This window comes from Podarcis raffonei, chromosome 4 (genome assembly GCF_027172205.1).
Source record: "Podarcis raffonei isolate rPodRaf1 chromosome 4, rPodRaf1.pri, whole genome shotgun sequence".
In the NCBI taxonomy this organism is placed as follows: domain Eukaryota; kingdom Metazoa; phylum Chordata; class Lepidosauria; order Squamata; family Lacertidae; genus Podarcis; species Podarcis raffonei.
In genome coordinates this window covers 7,990,556-8,003,707 of record NC_070605.1, presented here as the reverse complement: position 1 = coordinate 8,003,707, position 13,152 = coordinate 7,990,556, and the positions used below count along the sequence as shown (strand labels likewise).

The following is a 13,152-nucleotide window of genomic DNA, read 5'->3' as shown; positions in this document are numbered from 1 at the left end:
TTAACATTCCACAGAACCTGGAAGCTGATTAAGTTTTGCTTTTTGAAAACTATAACATATACATTTCTGCATATCCAAGGAACCCCCCGCAAGCACATAGGAACAAGCACTGCCTTGCTTTTGGGGTGACTCTGATCTTTTCCAAAATTACAGACGTCCGAGTTTGATATTTGAGAAAATAATGGGAGTCCTGGTTAAAGACGGCCCTAGTATGAAGTATGATGGTGTTCAGACTGTGGGGTCCTGCATCTGGAAACAAGGACGTGGAAGCTGGGGCCAGGATAGCACCTATGGGAAATGTCAGGGTGTGTGAGAGCGAAATCGCCAGCACCTAAGCTCGCATAGCCCTCAACCGTCCCATTTTAAGCGAGCGTCTTTTGCTCTTATGCTTTCGCGCATGCGCAAGTGCTCAGGCAAAGAATGAAGAGTGCCAGTTCTGGTGCCAAAAATCCCGGAGGGTATGGCATTGCCCATCCGTTTTTGAACTTTAAAAAAAGTTCCTCCTTTCGTGTACAGAAGTGGAAGGCAGCAAAGGCGGCAATGAGCAGGTTCTGAGCAATGCAGTTCTGTTTATATATCATTTTAGGCCCCAGGACATGGAAGGGCAAGACGTATCTTGTGACCGACAGGAGGCAGCTGTCAGCGATGGTGAAAAAGAGAGCCTCGAGGTAAAAATGAAAGAAAGAAATCACAATCATCTTGAATTGTAGACTGCCCCTTTCCATTTATCAATATAATTTCGCAGAAGATGCAGTACAGTGGTAACTTGATTCTAAAACGCCTTGGTTCTCAAATGTCGAAAACTCGGAAGTTAAGTGTTTTCAGACGTTTTCCGGAAGCCGAACATCTGATGCGGCTGTTGGCTATTGTTTCTGGGACGCCTGCACCAATCGGAAGCTACACCTTGGTTTTCGAACATTTCAGAAGTCAGATGGACTTCCGGAAAGGATTAAGTTTGGCGCTTTTGTTTTTCCTATTTATTTTGCATTTTTGTTTTTGCGGCTTTTTTTGATAATTTGTTTCTGTGAGTGTGTGGAACCCAGTTCAGCTACTGATCGACTGATTGTGTGGCTGTGGAAATGGATAAAAGCCCTCCATCCAAACAATGAATATCATCAGTGCAGGGAAGAAAAAATAATAATTTTAGTTTTTATCATCTACAATACCGTCTTATTTATTTTATAGTACAGTTCGTTGATTATTGCTTTCATTTTATAGATCAATGGTCTTGTTAGTAAAATTCTTGTTAAATTGCTGTTTTAGGGGTTGTTTTTAAAAGTCTGGAACGGATTAATCCCTTTTGCATTACTTTCTATGGGGAAGCGCGCCTTGGTTTTGGAACGCTTTGGTTTTGGAACGGACTTCCGGAACGGATTAAGTTTGAGAACCAAGTACCACTGTAATTCGTTTTCGTTTGGCTGCTTTCAAGGAGGCAGAAGCGAGGGCTTGTTTATCGTTACCCAAAAACGACGGTCATTTTCCAAAGCCTGAACCGTATAATACGAAGGCGGAGACATATCAGAGCCTGGCGGGAGAGGCAAGCGAGGGCACCCACATTTTCTGTCCTGGGGTGCTAAACGTCCCTGAACACCTATGCTTCTGAGGGAGAAGAGGGACCACAGCAGCTTTCCCTCACGTTCCTCAGGAGCTCGACACCCGTGAACAGTTGGAAGGCGATCTCCTCGCACTCGCAGGACACCCCACACTCAAACAGACACCCAAACATTACCGACTCGCCCTCCTCACACACGGCCAGGTCCGAATACCCGCTGGGCCCTTTGTTCAGCACCCAAGGGGCTTTCCAGCACCCCTTCTCCAGCGGAGAGGTGTTGAGGTAGATGCCCAGATCCACGCGCTTGTGCCTTTTCGTGGGGTGGGAGAAGATCAGCCACGACCGGGCGCCCTTGAGGGGGGCCGAGGAGGGATCGAGACCCGACGACTTGGCCCCGTCTTTCTTCCGGCCCAGATCCAACGGCTCCAGCTGCGGGGAGAAGCTCACCACGCTGCCCTGGCACCCGTGCGGAGACTCGCACAACTCCTCACACAGGGAGGGGCTGACAAACTGGTGGCCGTTGTCGGTGCACAGTGCCCCGACCCGGTAGTTGTGGAGGCTGCGGGCGTTGCAGTAGAGGACCCGGCTGTCGTCCGGGCATGACAGCTCGGCCACCTGGCACTCGGAGGTCAGCAAGGCCTCCAGGAGAGGGCTGCGTGACCAGCTCTGCCCGCCGTCGTCGCTGTAAAAAGTGAGGCAGTGGGGCTTGATCCAGCACTCCAGAGGGTTCCCCAACAAGCGCTTGTGGATGTAATAAGCGTACGCCGGGATCACCAAGCGGCCGGAGCTGAGCTGGACGCCGTGGCCCGGGCCGACGGCAAACGTGGCCCAGTTGGTCAGCTCTCCGCCAATGACCGCCTCGGTCAGGTCGGTCGCCTGGCTCCAGGTGCGGCCGCCATCTTGGCTGGAGACGTAGCAGAGCCTGGCGGCGTTCCTCCCCGTGCGGATCTGGTGCTGTTCCGTGATGTACTTCTCCACACAGATGAAGAAGAGGAAAAGGGTGCCGCTTTTCCTCTCAAATACGGGGCAGGGGTTCATGGTGCGGTGGTTGGGCAGGACGGCTGTCTCCAGGGGTTCCTGAGGACCCCACTGAAATACAAAGCAGAGGATGAGTTAGAGCACGGGTAAAGGTAACAGGACCCCTGACCATTAGATCCAGTCGTGACCGACTCTGGGGTTGTGGCGCTCATCTCGCTTTATTGGCCGAGGGAGCCGGCGTACAGCTTCCGGGTCATGTGGCCAGCATGACCAAGCCGCTTTTGGCGAACCAGAGCAGCGCACGGAAACGCCGTTTACCTTCCCGCCAGAGTGGTACCTATTTATCTACTTGCACCTTGATGTGCTTTCGAACTGCTAGGTTAGCAGGAGCAGGGACCGAGCAACGGGAGGTCACCCCGTCACGGGGATTCGAACTGCCGACCTTCTGATCAGCAAGTCCTAGGTTCTGTGGTTTAACCCACAGCGCCACCCGCATCCCTTAGAGCACGGGTAGTCAAGCTTTTAATACCTAAAGGTAAAGGTACCCCTGCCCGTACGGGTCAGTCTTGACAGACTCTAGGGTTGTGCGCTCATCTCACTCTATAGGCCGGGAGCCAGCGCTGTCCGCAGACACTTCCGGGTCACGTGGCCAGCGTGACGAAGCTACCCTGGCGAGGCAGAGCCGCACACGGAAACGCCGTTTACCTTCCCTCCAGTAAGCGGTCCCTATTTATCTACTTGCACCCAGGGGTGCTTTCAAACTGCTAGGTTGGCAGGCGCTGGGACCGAGCAACGGGAGCGCACCCCGTCGCGGGGATTCGAACCGCCGACCATGCGACCATGCGATCGGCAAGTCCTAGGAGCTGAGGTTTTACCCACAGCGCCACCCGCGTTAATACCTACTGCCCACTAATTCATCTTTCTTGATGGTAAAATTTCCTTACCGCCCACCAGTGCTCGATGGAAGGAGGATTCTGCTTGTGCCATAGAACGCCCTACTGCTCACCTAGAATCCTGAAATGCCCACTAGTGGGTGGTAGGGACTGTTAGAATTCCTGCTCCGTGATTGCAGTCATGGGACTGTTGTCTTTCACATGACGGTATGTGTTTTGACAACACAGAGTGGGAAGTGACGGAGACAGGATATTTGTGTTACTGTGTTGCGTGAAGTGGGACTATTGTCCTTTGTTCTTTCTCTATCTGATGCTAGAGAGAGAGGGAGCCATGTTGCAGTGCTCTGTGTGTCTTAACAACAACAAAAACAACAACAACAACAATAATAATAATATATTATTTATACCCCACCCATCTGGCTGGGTTTCCCCAGCCACTCTGGGCGGCTTCCAACAAAACCCTAAAATACAATAACCTATTAAACATTAAAAGCTTCCCTAAACAGGGCTGCCTTCAGACGTCTTCTAAAAGTCTGATAGTTGTTTTTCTCTTTGACATCTGGTGGGAGGGCGTTCCGCAGGGTGGGTGCCACTACTGAGAAGCCCCTGTGCCTGGTTCCCTGTGACCTCACTTCTCGCAGCGAGGGAACCGCCAGAAGGCCCTTGGCGCTGGACCTCAGTGTCCGGGCAGAACGATGGAGATGGAGACGCTCCTTCAGGTATACAGGTAAATAAAGTAGATTAGCCAAAATGCTGAGTTGCTGAGGTCTGTCATGCGCATGATGCCTAAGTGTGCCGGTGTCTGTTGGCATCGGTCACTGTGATGTTCGGGTTGAAGAAAGCTTTCGAAGCTCCCGAATGATCGACCAGGAGGGAGAGAACATGCCAGTTGGGCATGTGTCTCTGCCAGGGCCCTACTCGAGTGTAGGATGAGCTCCTGACAGAGACCAGGTTGACAACCTCCAAGTTAGAGAGTAAACCCAGATATTTCCCTCTCTTCGCTGCGGTGCAGTGGTTAGAGTGTTGGACCAGGAACCAGGGAGGCCGGGGTTCGAAGTCCCGCTCGGCCCAGAAGTGGACTTACCAAAATAACAAAAGAATCTATGTATGTATGCAACTACGGCTGCACGGACATTATTAGCACAATATTGGAAAGAAGAAGGTGTCTCAGCTAAAGAAGACTGGCAAGTTAAATTAATGGAATATTCTGAAATGTTTAGGGAAGTTTTTAAATATTTAATGCTGTATTGTTTTTAACACTCGATTGGGAGCCACCCAGAGTGGCTGGGGAAACTCAGCCAGATGGGCGGGGTATAAATAATAAATTTATTATTATTATTATTATTATTATTATTATTATTATTATTATATAAATGGCGAAACTGACAATGAAATTAAGAGACGACAACAAATTCAAGGAAGAATGGAAGATGCTTATTGCATATATACAGGAGCATTGTACACAGGTTAATACATTAGCAGGGTTTTAAAAGCACTTGTAATTTTACAATGAATGGATAATAGGTGATTTAAATATGTTCCAAATTTAACAATGGACATCCCTGTCGGCGGATAATTGCACTTTTTGCTGAGGACACAAGTGGCATCCCAGCGCTCGAAAAAGGCTTTGTGGTTTTTAATTTGAGAGTCAAGCGCCGTTGGAGTCAGCACAGAATCTATTTTCGGGTGGCTTTAAATAGAGGTTTAAATTCCACTCCCTTCTCGAACTCCCCGCAGGCTGTGTGTTCAAGGAGGGCAGCGCTACCCAACACTCAGACCTCAACCTATTCCTATATACTGTATTTTTGGGGCCGTCTTCCTCATAGGCGCTAGGGGTGTGGGGCACCCGGGCGTCGGGCTCTCAGGGGCACCAGGCCGAGAGTCCAGGGCCTGAGAGTTGAGTCTGGGGAAGAGCCCGCCCGCCGGTGGAAGCGCCTGGGACTGGGCAACCTGGCGCCGCATACAGCCCTGCGTACTTTTCTGTCGATAAGACGCCCCCATGTATAAGACACCTCCTATTTTTGGGGACTCAAATTTTAGAAAATGGGGGAGATGGTACAGAGTTGTTGAGCTTATTTGGGGGGGGGGATTTCCCAAGGTTGTTGAGGGGGGATTGCGTCACTAAATCCGCCTCCCGTCTGTCCCATCACCAGTGACCAGAATCTCCAGTGGCAGAGAGTTCCACAGGACTGGGACATTTGACACTAAAAGCTAGGTTTATTGCTGCTGTCAGATGAGCCTCTCTGTCTCGGGGAATGACGAACAATGCTCCTGCAAATGTTCCCAGTGATCGAGCTGAGATATCAGGGTTCTGGTGATCCCTGCGGTATCCTAGACCGAAATTGTTCAGGGCTTTGTAAATTAATACAGTTGAAGAAAATGAAACTTTCCAGAAGGAAAGCATTTCGGTGGCTTGGATTTGGAGAGGACAGAGCTGAGAGGCCTTGCCTGGATATTGTCTTTTAAAAAACAATCTCAAACTTGCTTCCTGGAAAATTGATGCAAGATTAGCAAATTTGCCCTTTTTCTTGTAGGAGTGTCTGCTTGCTTCCGCTATCATATACCGGGACTCAAACCCAAACCCCCAGTGTTACCAGGGCAAGTTCCCAGCAAGGCTTCAAGTTACTTATTGAGTCAGCGGCATAAATATACACAGACTGGAACAGCTGTCAGTCGCTCAGCCTGACTGGCAAGCTCTTAACCCTATCTTTCCATTCCTTTTTTAAAAATGTGGGCAGAAGTGATATGGAACAGACTCTTCATAGCCACACGTGGAAGAATCTATGTCATATATCTGTTGCTCATGAAGTGAGGAAGCCAAACGGTTTTAATCGGACAATTACTTGAATTACTTGGATCCGATTGCTGCAGCCTCAAAGCCAGTCAAATTTATCTGAATTTAGGTTTTGTCTGAATTTCCTTGCACAGTCGTTACCTTGGAAGTCGAACGGAATCCATTCCGGAAGTCTGTTTGAATTCCAAAATGTTCAGAAAGCAAAACGCAGCTTCCGATTGGCTGCAGGAAGCTCCTGCAGCCAATCGGACGCCGCGCCGGACGGTCAGCTTCCGAAAACCATTCGAAAACCAGAACACTCACTACTGGGTTTCGATCGTTTGGGAGCTGATTTGTTCGGCAGCCAAAGCGTTCAAGATCCAAGGTACAACTTTCTGTTTGTAAATCGTTATTAGCAAAGGCTGTAGATTTTTTAAAAATCTAGTTCCATGCGTGCATATCATTATTATAAATACAGGGTTGTACACAATGGCATAATGTAATTTGGGACAAAGCATTTTCTGAAAAGAAAGCGAAATACAATAAAAGAGCTTTAAAGGCACTCATATATATATATATATATATATATATATATATATATATATATATATAATGCAACATAAGCACAGAAAATTGGGAAACACTGGCCTGCAAGCACTGCAGTTGGAGAGCAGCTTTTACTAAAGGTGTCACGGGCTTTGAAGACACTCGAACTCAGGACGCAAGGGAGAAACGTGCTAAGAGGAAGGCACGTTTGGCAAATCTACACCGTGATCAATTCCCACCTGGAAACCTATGTCCCCACTGTGGAAGGACGTGTGGGTCCAGAACTGGCCTCCACAGAAGGGTTACCAGACGTCCCGGTTTCCCGGGGACAGTCCCCGGATTTGTGAATAAGTCCCCGGACAAATTCCATCCCCAGAATGTCCCCGGATTTCATCTAATGTCCCGGGAAACGCAGCAGTGGCAGTCTCAGTAGCCCGGAGCAGTTGGCTCTGGCTGGCTTCAGGAGCTGCTCAGAAGTCCCCATGTGATGGTGGTGCAGGGGCTCAAAGATGCAGCTTCTGGGCTGCCTCCACCTTCCCTGACCCCAGCAACTCAGCTGTGAAGGGAGGCTTCACGCTGCCTATCAGAGCTTGTGTGCAAGCAGGAGGGGGCAGGGATCTCTCAGGCAACGGGAAGCCTCCCTTCCCAGCTGAGGGACTTGCTTCAGAGAGCATTTCCCCCCATTATACACAGTGCACAGAGCTTCATTAAATCCCCGCCTTCATTAAACAGCTTACCTGAGCTGCCTGCCACCCTGCTGTCACGCTGGAGTTGGTGTGGCCCATGAACTGCTGTGTGACGACAGCCTTACATTTATTGTATATAGTAAGAAAGAAAAGAAACGTGCAAGGAAGAGTAGCAGCGTTACGCTTTCTGCTCCTGGCGTTACCTGAACGGACGTTCCTTCCTTCCGCCCTCGCCTCATCACCAGGAACTTAGCATCTTCATCTCGGGGGGATGAGCGCTCCTCTGCAAACGCCAGGAAGGTGGACTCGGAGGGCAGGTAAAGCAGCGCCGGGATGCGGTAGGTGAGGCCCCCTCGTTTTTTCTGGCTGAAAAGAGTCACCTTCCCAGAGCCAGCCTGAGCCTCGGCCATGTTTTCTGGGCATGCAGAAATATTCTAGGAGACGGGGAAAGGAGTGAGCCTGAAAGCCAGAACTTATTTAGTTACATTTCCTTTTAGTGCCCCTGCGCTTCTAGCAGAAACAGAAGCCTTCAGATCGGTTCGGTTGATTTGCTGACACAGCTTCCATCAATACATTTTGGTTACGAAGGCTATTGTGCTTTGCATTGTGCCTGTGTGAACCTGCTACTTGTGTTCTTGCGATAAGCGTTTTAGCTCCTCTCTTCCCAAAGTGAAATACTTTCTCAGCAGTTTCTTAACAGTTTATTAAAGCGATAGGCTACTAGAAGTTCCCTTTTCTTGGTAACTCCCAGGGGTCCACAATATCATAATTTGGAGTTCCCTTGGGGTCCCCGTACAACTTGACTTAATTTAACAAAATAGTTTGGATTTTGAATAAATGTGCAATTAGTTGTTACTGTTTTGAATTTCACTGGTCCATTATCTCCCGTAGCGGGCCAAGCAAACTGCTATTCTGAATTATGCTTTTTGCAGGGTACCAGGTACTGGGGATGCATTTATGAAACCAAGCTGGAGAATGGCCCCCAAAGATTTGGGAGCCAATGATCTAAACTATCAATCCTTTGGAAGAACCAGCCAGCTCCAAAGTTTAAAGGTACACTGTTTTGTGGAAGTAAGGGGGCTGGAGACTAGAGGGAAAAGAGACTACCCTCTTTCTGTATAGTAAAAAGGCAAAGGGACCCCTGACCGTTAGGTCCAGTCATGGATGACTCTGGGGTTGCGGCGCTCATCTCGCTTTACTGGCCGAGGGAGCCGGAGTACAGTTTCTGGGTCATGTGGCCAGCATGACTAAGGCGCTTCTGGCGAACCAGAGCAGCACATGGAAACGCCGTTTACCTTCCCGCCAGAGCAGTACCTCTTTATCTACTTGCACTTTGACGTGCTTTCGAACTGCTAGGTTGGCAGGAGCAGGGATCGAGCAACGGGAGCTCACCCCGTCGTGGGGATTCGAACTGCCGAACTTCTGATGGGCAAGCCCAAGAGGCTCTGTGGTTTAGATCACAGCGCCACCCGCGTCCCCTTTCTGGAGAGAGAAGATCAAAAAAGTGAGGAGGGGCACATTTTACCCTTAGGGGAATCGACTTTAAAAAAAAACCCACCTATTTATTGATTTATTTTTAATATACACCCACCCACTTCTAAGTAGGCTACATAATAATAAATTTTTATTTATACCCCGCCCTTCCCGCTTCAGAAAACCGGGCTCAGGGCGGCTAACAACAAATTTAAAACACTTAATTGATGCAACAAAAAACAGCATAAAATACAGTATAAAATGTGAATAACAATGAATTCAGAATTCAAAAATCAATTTAGGGGGGAAATCCATCCAATAAACATTAGATGAAATAAAATATTTAAAAATATGATAGAATTAATATTAAGCCAGTGTGACACAGTGGTTAAGAGTGTCAGACTAGGACAGGGTTCAAATCCCCATTTGGTCTGTGAATTCTCAGGTGACATCAATAAAATGCATGTTCATAATATGTGCGCATAAACCACACATCTGAAAGACGGCTAGCTCTGTTCTTTGGTTGCCTCTGTTCTCAGACCAGTGATCGGACCTTGATGGGGAGTTGGGCTGTAAAAGCCAACCCCAGTTTCCTTATAATAACCTCACGGGGTGATTTCAGACCCATTATTCCCTTCCAGGCTCACCTACCTCACAGGGTTGTTTGTGAGGATCAAATAGGGGGGCGGGAGAAGAACCCCAAACACCACCTTGATAATAATAATAATAATAATAATAAATTTTATTTATATCCCGCCCTCCCCAGCTGAAGCTGGGCTCAGGGCGGCTAACAACAATAAAACAATACAAAAGTACAACACAAGCAACACTCTAAAATCATTCATTATAAAATTAATTAAATTCAAGCCACTGGCCACCCTTGGGCCAGAGCTCCGCGAAGATTGCCGAGGGAGTCAGGCTGTGCCCTCGCCAAAGGCCTGGCGGAACAGCTCTGTCTTGCAGGCCCTGCGGAAAGATGTCAAGTCCCGCAGGGCCCTAGTCTCTTGTGACAGAGTGTTCCACCAGGTCGGAGCCACAGCCGAAAAAGCCCTGGCTCTAGTTGAGGCCAGCCTAACTTCTCTGTGGCCTGGGACCTTCAAGATATTTTTATTTGAAGACCGTAAGTTTCTCTGTGGGGAGGCAAAGGTAGGGCGTTGGTGCAACAAACAAATAAAAACAAAACCAATAAGTTGCTATTCCTGTCCATGAATTACTCCACTAAGGGTGATGTCTAACTAAGATGTGCTCAAAAGACTCAGACCCATCGACTTCAATGGAATGGCTGGTTTGGTGCATTGATTCAAATGGGCCCGACTCTGCATATTACTAATAAAGGATGGTCACACCGTCTATGGCATGGGTAGGCAAACTAAGACCTGGGGGCCGGATGCGGCCCAATTGCCTTCTAAATCTGGCCCGCGGACGGTCCGGGAATCAGCGTGTTTTTACATGAGTAGAATGTGTGCTTTTGTTTAAAATGCATCTCTGGATTATCTGTGGGGCAGAGGAATTCGTTCATTATTTTTTTTCCAAAATATAGTCCGGCCCCTCACAAGGTCTGAGGGACAGTGGACCGGCCCCCTGGTGTAAAAGTTAGCTGACCCCTGTACTGTATAATAATAAAATAAAATAAAATAATAATAATAATAATAATAATAATAATAATAATTTCTTATTTATACCCTGCCCATCTGGCTGGGCTTTCCCAGCCACTCTGGGCGGCTTCCAAAAAAATATTAAAATACTGTGATACATCAAACATTAAAAGCTTCCCTAAACAGGGCTGCCTTCAGATGTCTTCTAAAAGTCTGGTAGTTGCTGTTCTCTTTGACATCTGGTGGGAGGGCGTTCCACAGGGCAGGTGCCACCACCGAGAAGGCCCTCTGCCTGGTTCCCTGTAACTTCACTTCTCGCAGGGAGGGAACCGCCAGAAGGCCCTCGGTGCTGGACCTCAGTGTCTGGGTAGAACGATGGGGGTGGAGTATGGGGCTTTTTGTTTCTGAACTTTGGCAGGTACAACATTTTAATTTTAATAGTATTCAAGCTGAAGGTAATTTGTGGATGAAAGAAGGGGGAAAGGAATTTTTTTTTGAAATAGTGAATAAATGTGCAAACACCAAATAGATAGAGCTAGTGGATTGGCGTGAGATTCAGGACAGCCAAATGAAAATACTTTTTTCACATGCTGCATAAATGAGTCATGAAATTCTTGGACATAAGAAATAGTGGTAAAAAATAAAAATAAAATAAAATAAGGTATTGTCACCACTCCTTAAAGAATCTTAGAAAGTGGGGAGAGGGATCTACGGCTTCCTCTGCTACCCTAAGCGAAGGTTTGAGGAGGCCCTAAGCTACTGAAGGTAATGGGGCCCTTTATATGTCCAGCTGTCCTTTGTCAACAACAAATTGTTGCTGTTTTTTGTGTTGAATATATGCTATGTGGTAATTTATGGACCTAATAAGTATCCCAAGACATTTGCACATGACAAAATATGTATTTTATCAAAGTAACTGTTGAACTGAAATACAATTAAGAAGATGTACTGTATATTAATAGTGAGATACAATTAAGAAGGATATTAACAGTGAAATAATGATTAAGCTCCAACTTAAAACGATTTTTGTATTCATAACAAACTTAATAATGCAAACACATTGGCGTTTGGCAATAACAAAAGTTCCTTGAGAAACACAATTTACAAAGGCTCATAATCTAGACTCTATTCTAAGCCAAGAAAACTTTAATAAAAACAAACAAACAAAATAATCTAGTCTCCAGAAACTTTCGATAACATGAAACAATAATAGGTGTAAATATAGGATGCAAACTACTAATAATTATAAATAGCAGAATGTAGGCACCCTATATATAGAAATGAGCAAACCAGTGATATTTTAGGCTAGCAGGCGGGGCCCATGACTTACATCATAGGAGCCAATACAACACAAAACACTGTTGCTGTATGTAGGTTTTATTTTATTTGTGGATATATATTTTTTTGAAATCTACATCCAGGCTTTTTTTCCTTTAATTTTTTTTGGGGGGCCCCAAGAGAGTGGGGCCCTAAGCTATAGCCTGTTTAGCTTATAGGTAAATCCGGCACTGATTGCATGCCCTGCGCTGCCCGCTTCCCCATCCATCCATCACTCACCGCGCAGCGGATTCCTCGCAGTGCATAAAGACCCAGCATGGGGGGAGAGGGGGCTGGGTTAGGGGTTGGGTTGGGGGTTTGGGAAGCGCGATCCGCAGGCGCAGGATCCGACCCTGCAAGCCGAGGAGAGAGAAAGAGAGACCAGGAGAGGCGCTTCCTCGCCTGCGCGCACAGCCCAGCTTTGGCAACAGCTGAGCGCAATTTGCAACAAGAAATATAAATATAAATAAATGCTCGGCAGCTGCTTCCACAGGCTGCCAGCCAGCCTGCTGGGATCCGGTTCCCCGCTTGGCCAATGAGGGGAAGGGATCTCTTTCCGGAGCCATAGATTTAGTCCATAGATTTAGATGGATGGCTAGCAGCTCCAGCCTTGGAGAGGCTTTTTGCAAAAGCACCAAAAGGAAATTCAAAGTCTACCCGCAAGCTGGCGGCAGTGTGTCAGTCTACACTTTTTCTTTCTCTCTATGCCCCATGCAGATGAGAAAGAGGCAACGTCAGAGTATGTTAAATGAGCCATTTATGAATTGTTAATGGGTAAAAACTTCCCCTCTTTAGCCACTGTGAGCTGCCGAGAGACACAGCTGTCACAGAATTGTAAAGAAACCCAATGGTCCTTGATTGATTGATTGATTGAATTTATATAGTCCAGCCCCCTGCAATGTAGAAAGCTCAACACACGGTCTCCCATCCCATTTGAAATCACTCCAGATGCTGCTTATCTTTGCAAATGTGCTACAGTTTTATTGCTGCATCACTAGGAGGCTTGAATAATGGCGGGGTTGGGGGGAATATTTCTGTGCAGCCATATAATAAAATACTAGTGTGGTGTAATAATACATAAAACACAATTTACCAAAAAAGAAGAAGACCATCGTTAAGGTGATGGGTTAAGCAAAGTACAAAATAAACACCTGCAAAGGTCTGTTAGCAATTAAAAAAAGAATTTGAAGAGAATGTCAAAACCAGTGGTGACTGCAAAATCTCTTTCTCATACAGTGTGACTGGTGGCACTCTATATATTTTTTAATCCATATGAAAATACCTGTTTAAATCCATATCCAGATTCATAGTTCAGTTAAAAATACAGACTGTATTCAGT

At 47.0% G+C, this 13,152-nt stretch overlaps 3 protein-coding genes across 3 annotated transcripts in view; 1 reads left to right on the top strand and 2 right to left on the bottom strand.

The window, feature by feature from the left end:
- POLD3 (DNA polymerase delta 3, accessory subunit) overlaps window positions 1-13,152 on the bottom strand; it is a 240,208-nt gene that overhangs the window by 2,865 nt on the left and 224,191 nt on the right. The gene's annotated exons all lie outside the window — the stretch shown is intronic.
- Window positions 1-13,152, top strand: part of PPME1 (protein phosphatase methylesterase 1) — a 252,123-nt gene that overhangs the window by 106,655 nt on the left and 132,316 nt on the right. The window lies entirely within an intron of this gene.
- Window positions 1,034-12,548, bottom strand: LOC128412223 (sialidase-3-like). The gene is made up of 3 exons (XM_053385102.1): window positions 12,054-12,548; window positions 7,632-7,862; window positions 1,034-2,641 (listed from the first exon to the last, which is right to left on the bottom strand). The coding sequence occupies exons 1-3, from the start codon at window positions 12,090-12,092 to the stop codon at window positions 1,592-1,594; spliced, it is 1,320 nt and encodes a 439-aa protein (XP_053241077.1). The 5' UTR covers window positions 12,093-12,548; the 3' UTR covers window positions 1,034-1,591.

What these genes read in the sequence shown, in the direction of transcription:
- LOC128412223 (XM_053385102.1), bottom strand. Translation starts at nt 12,092, where the DNA reads ATGCTGGGTCTTTATGCACTGCGAGGAATCCGCTGCGCG. An exon ending in TGCGAGGAATCCGCTGCGCG is followed by an intron (nt 7,863 to 12,053) that starts GTGAGTGATGGA and finishes CCCGTCTCCTAG; the next exon opens with AATATTTCTGCATGCCCAGA. An exon ending in AGGAAGGAACGTCCGTTCAG is followed by an intron (nt 2,642 to 7,631) that starts GTAACGCCAGGA and finishes TTTGTATTTCAG; the next exon opens with TGGGGTCCTCAGGAACCCCT.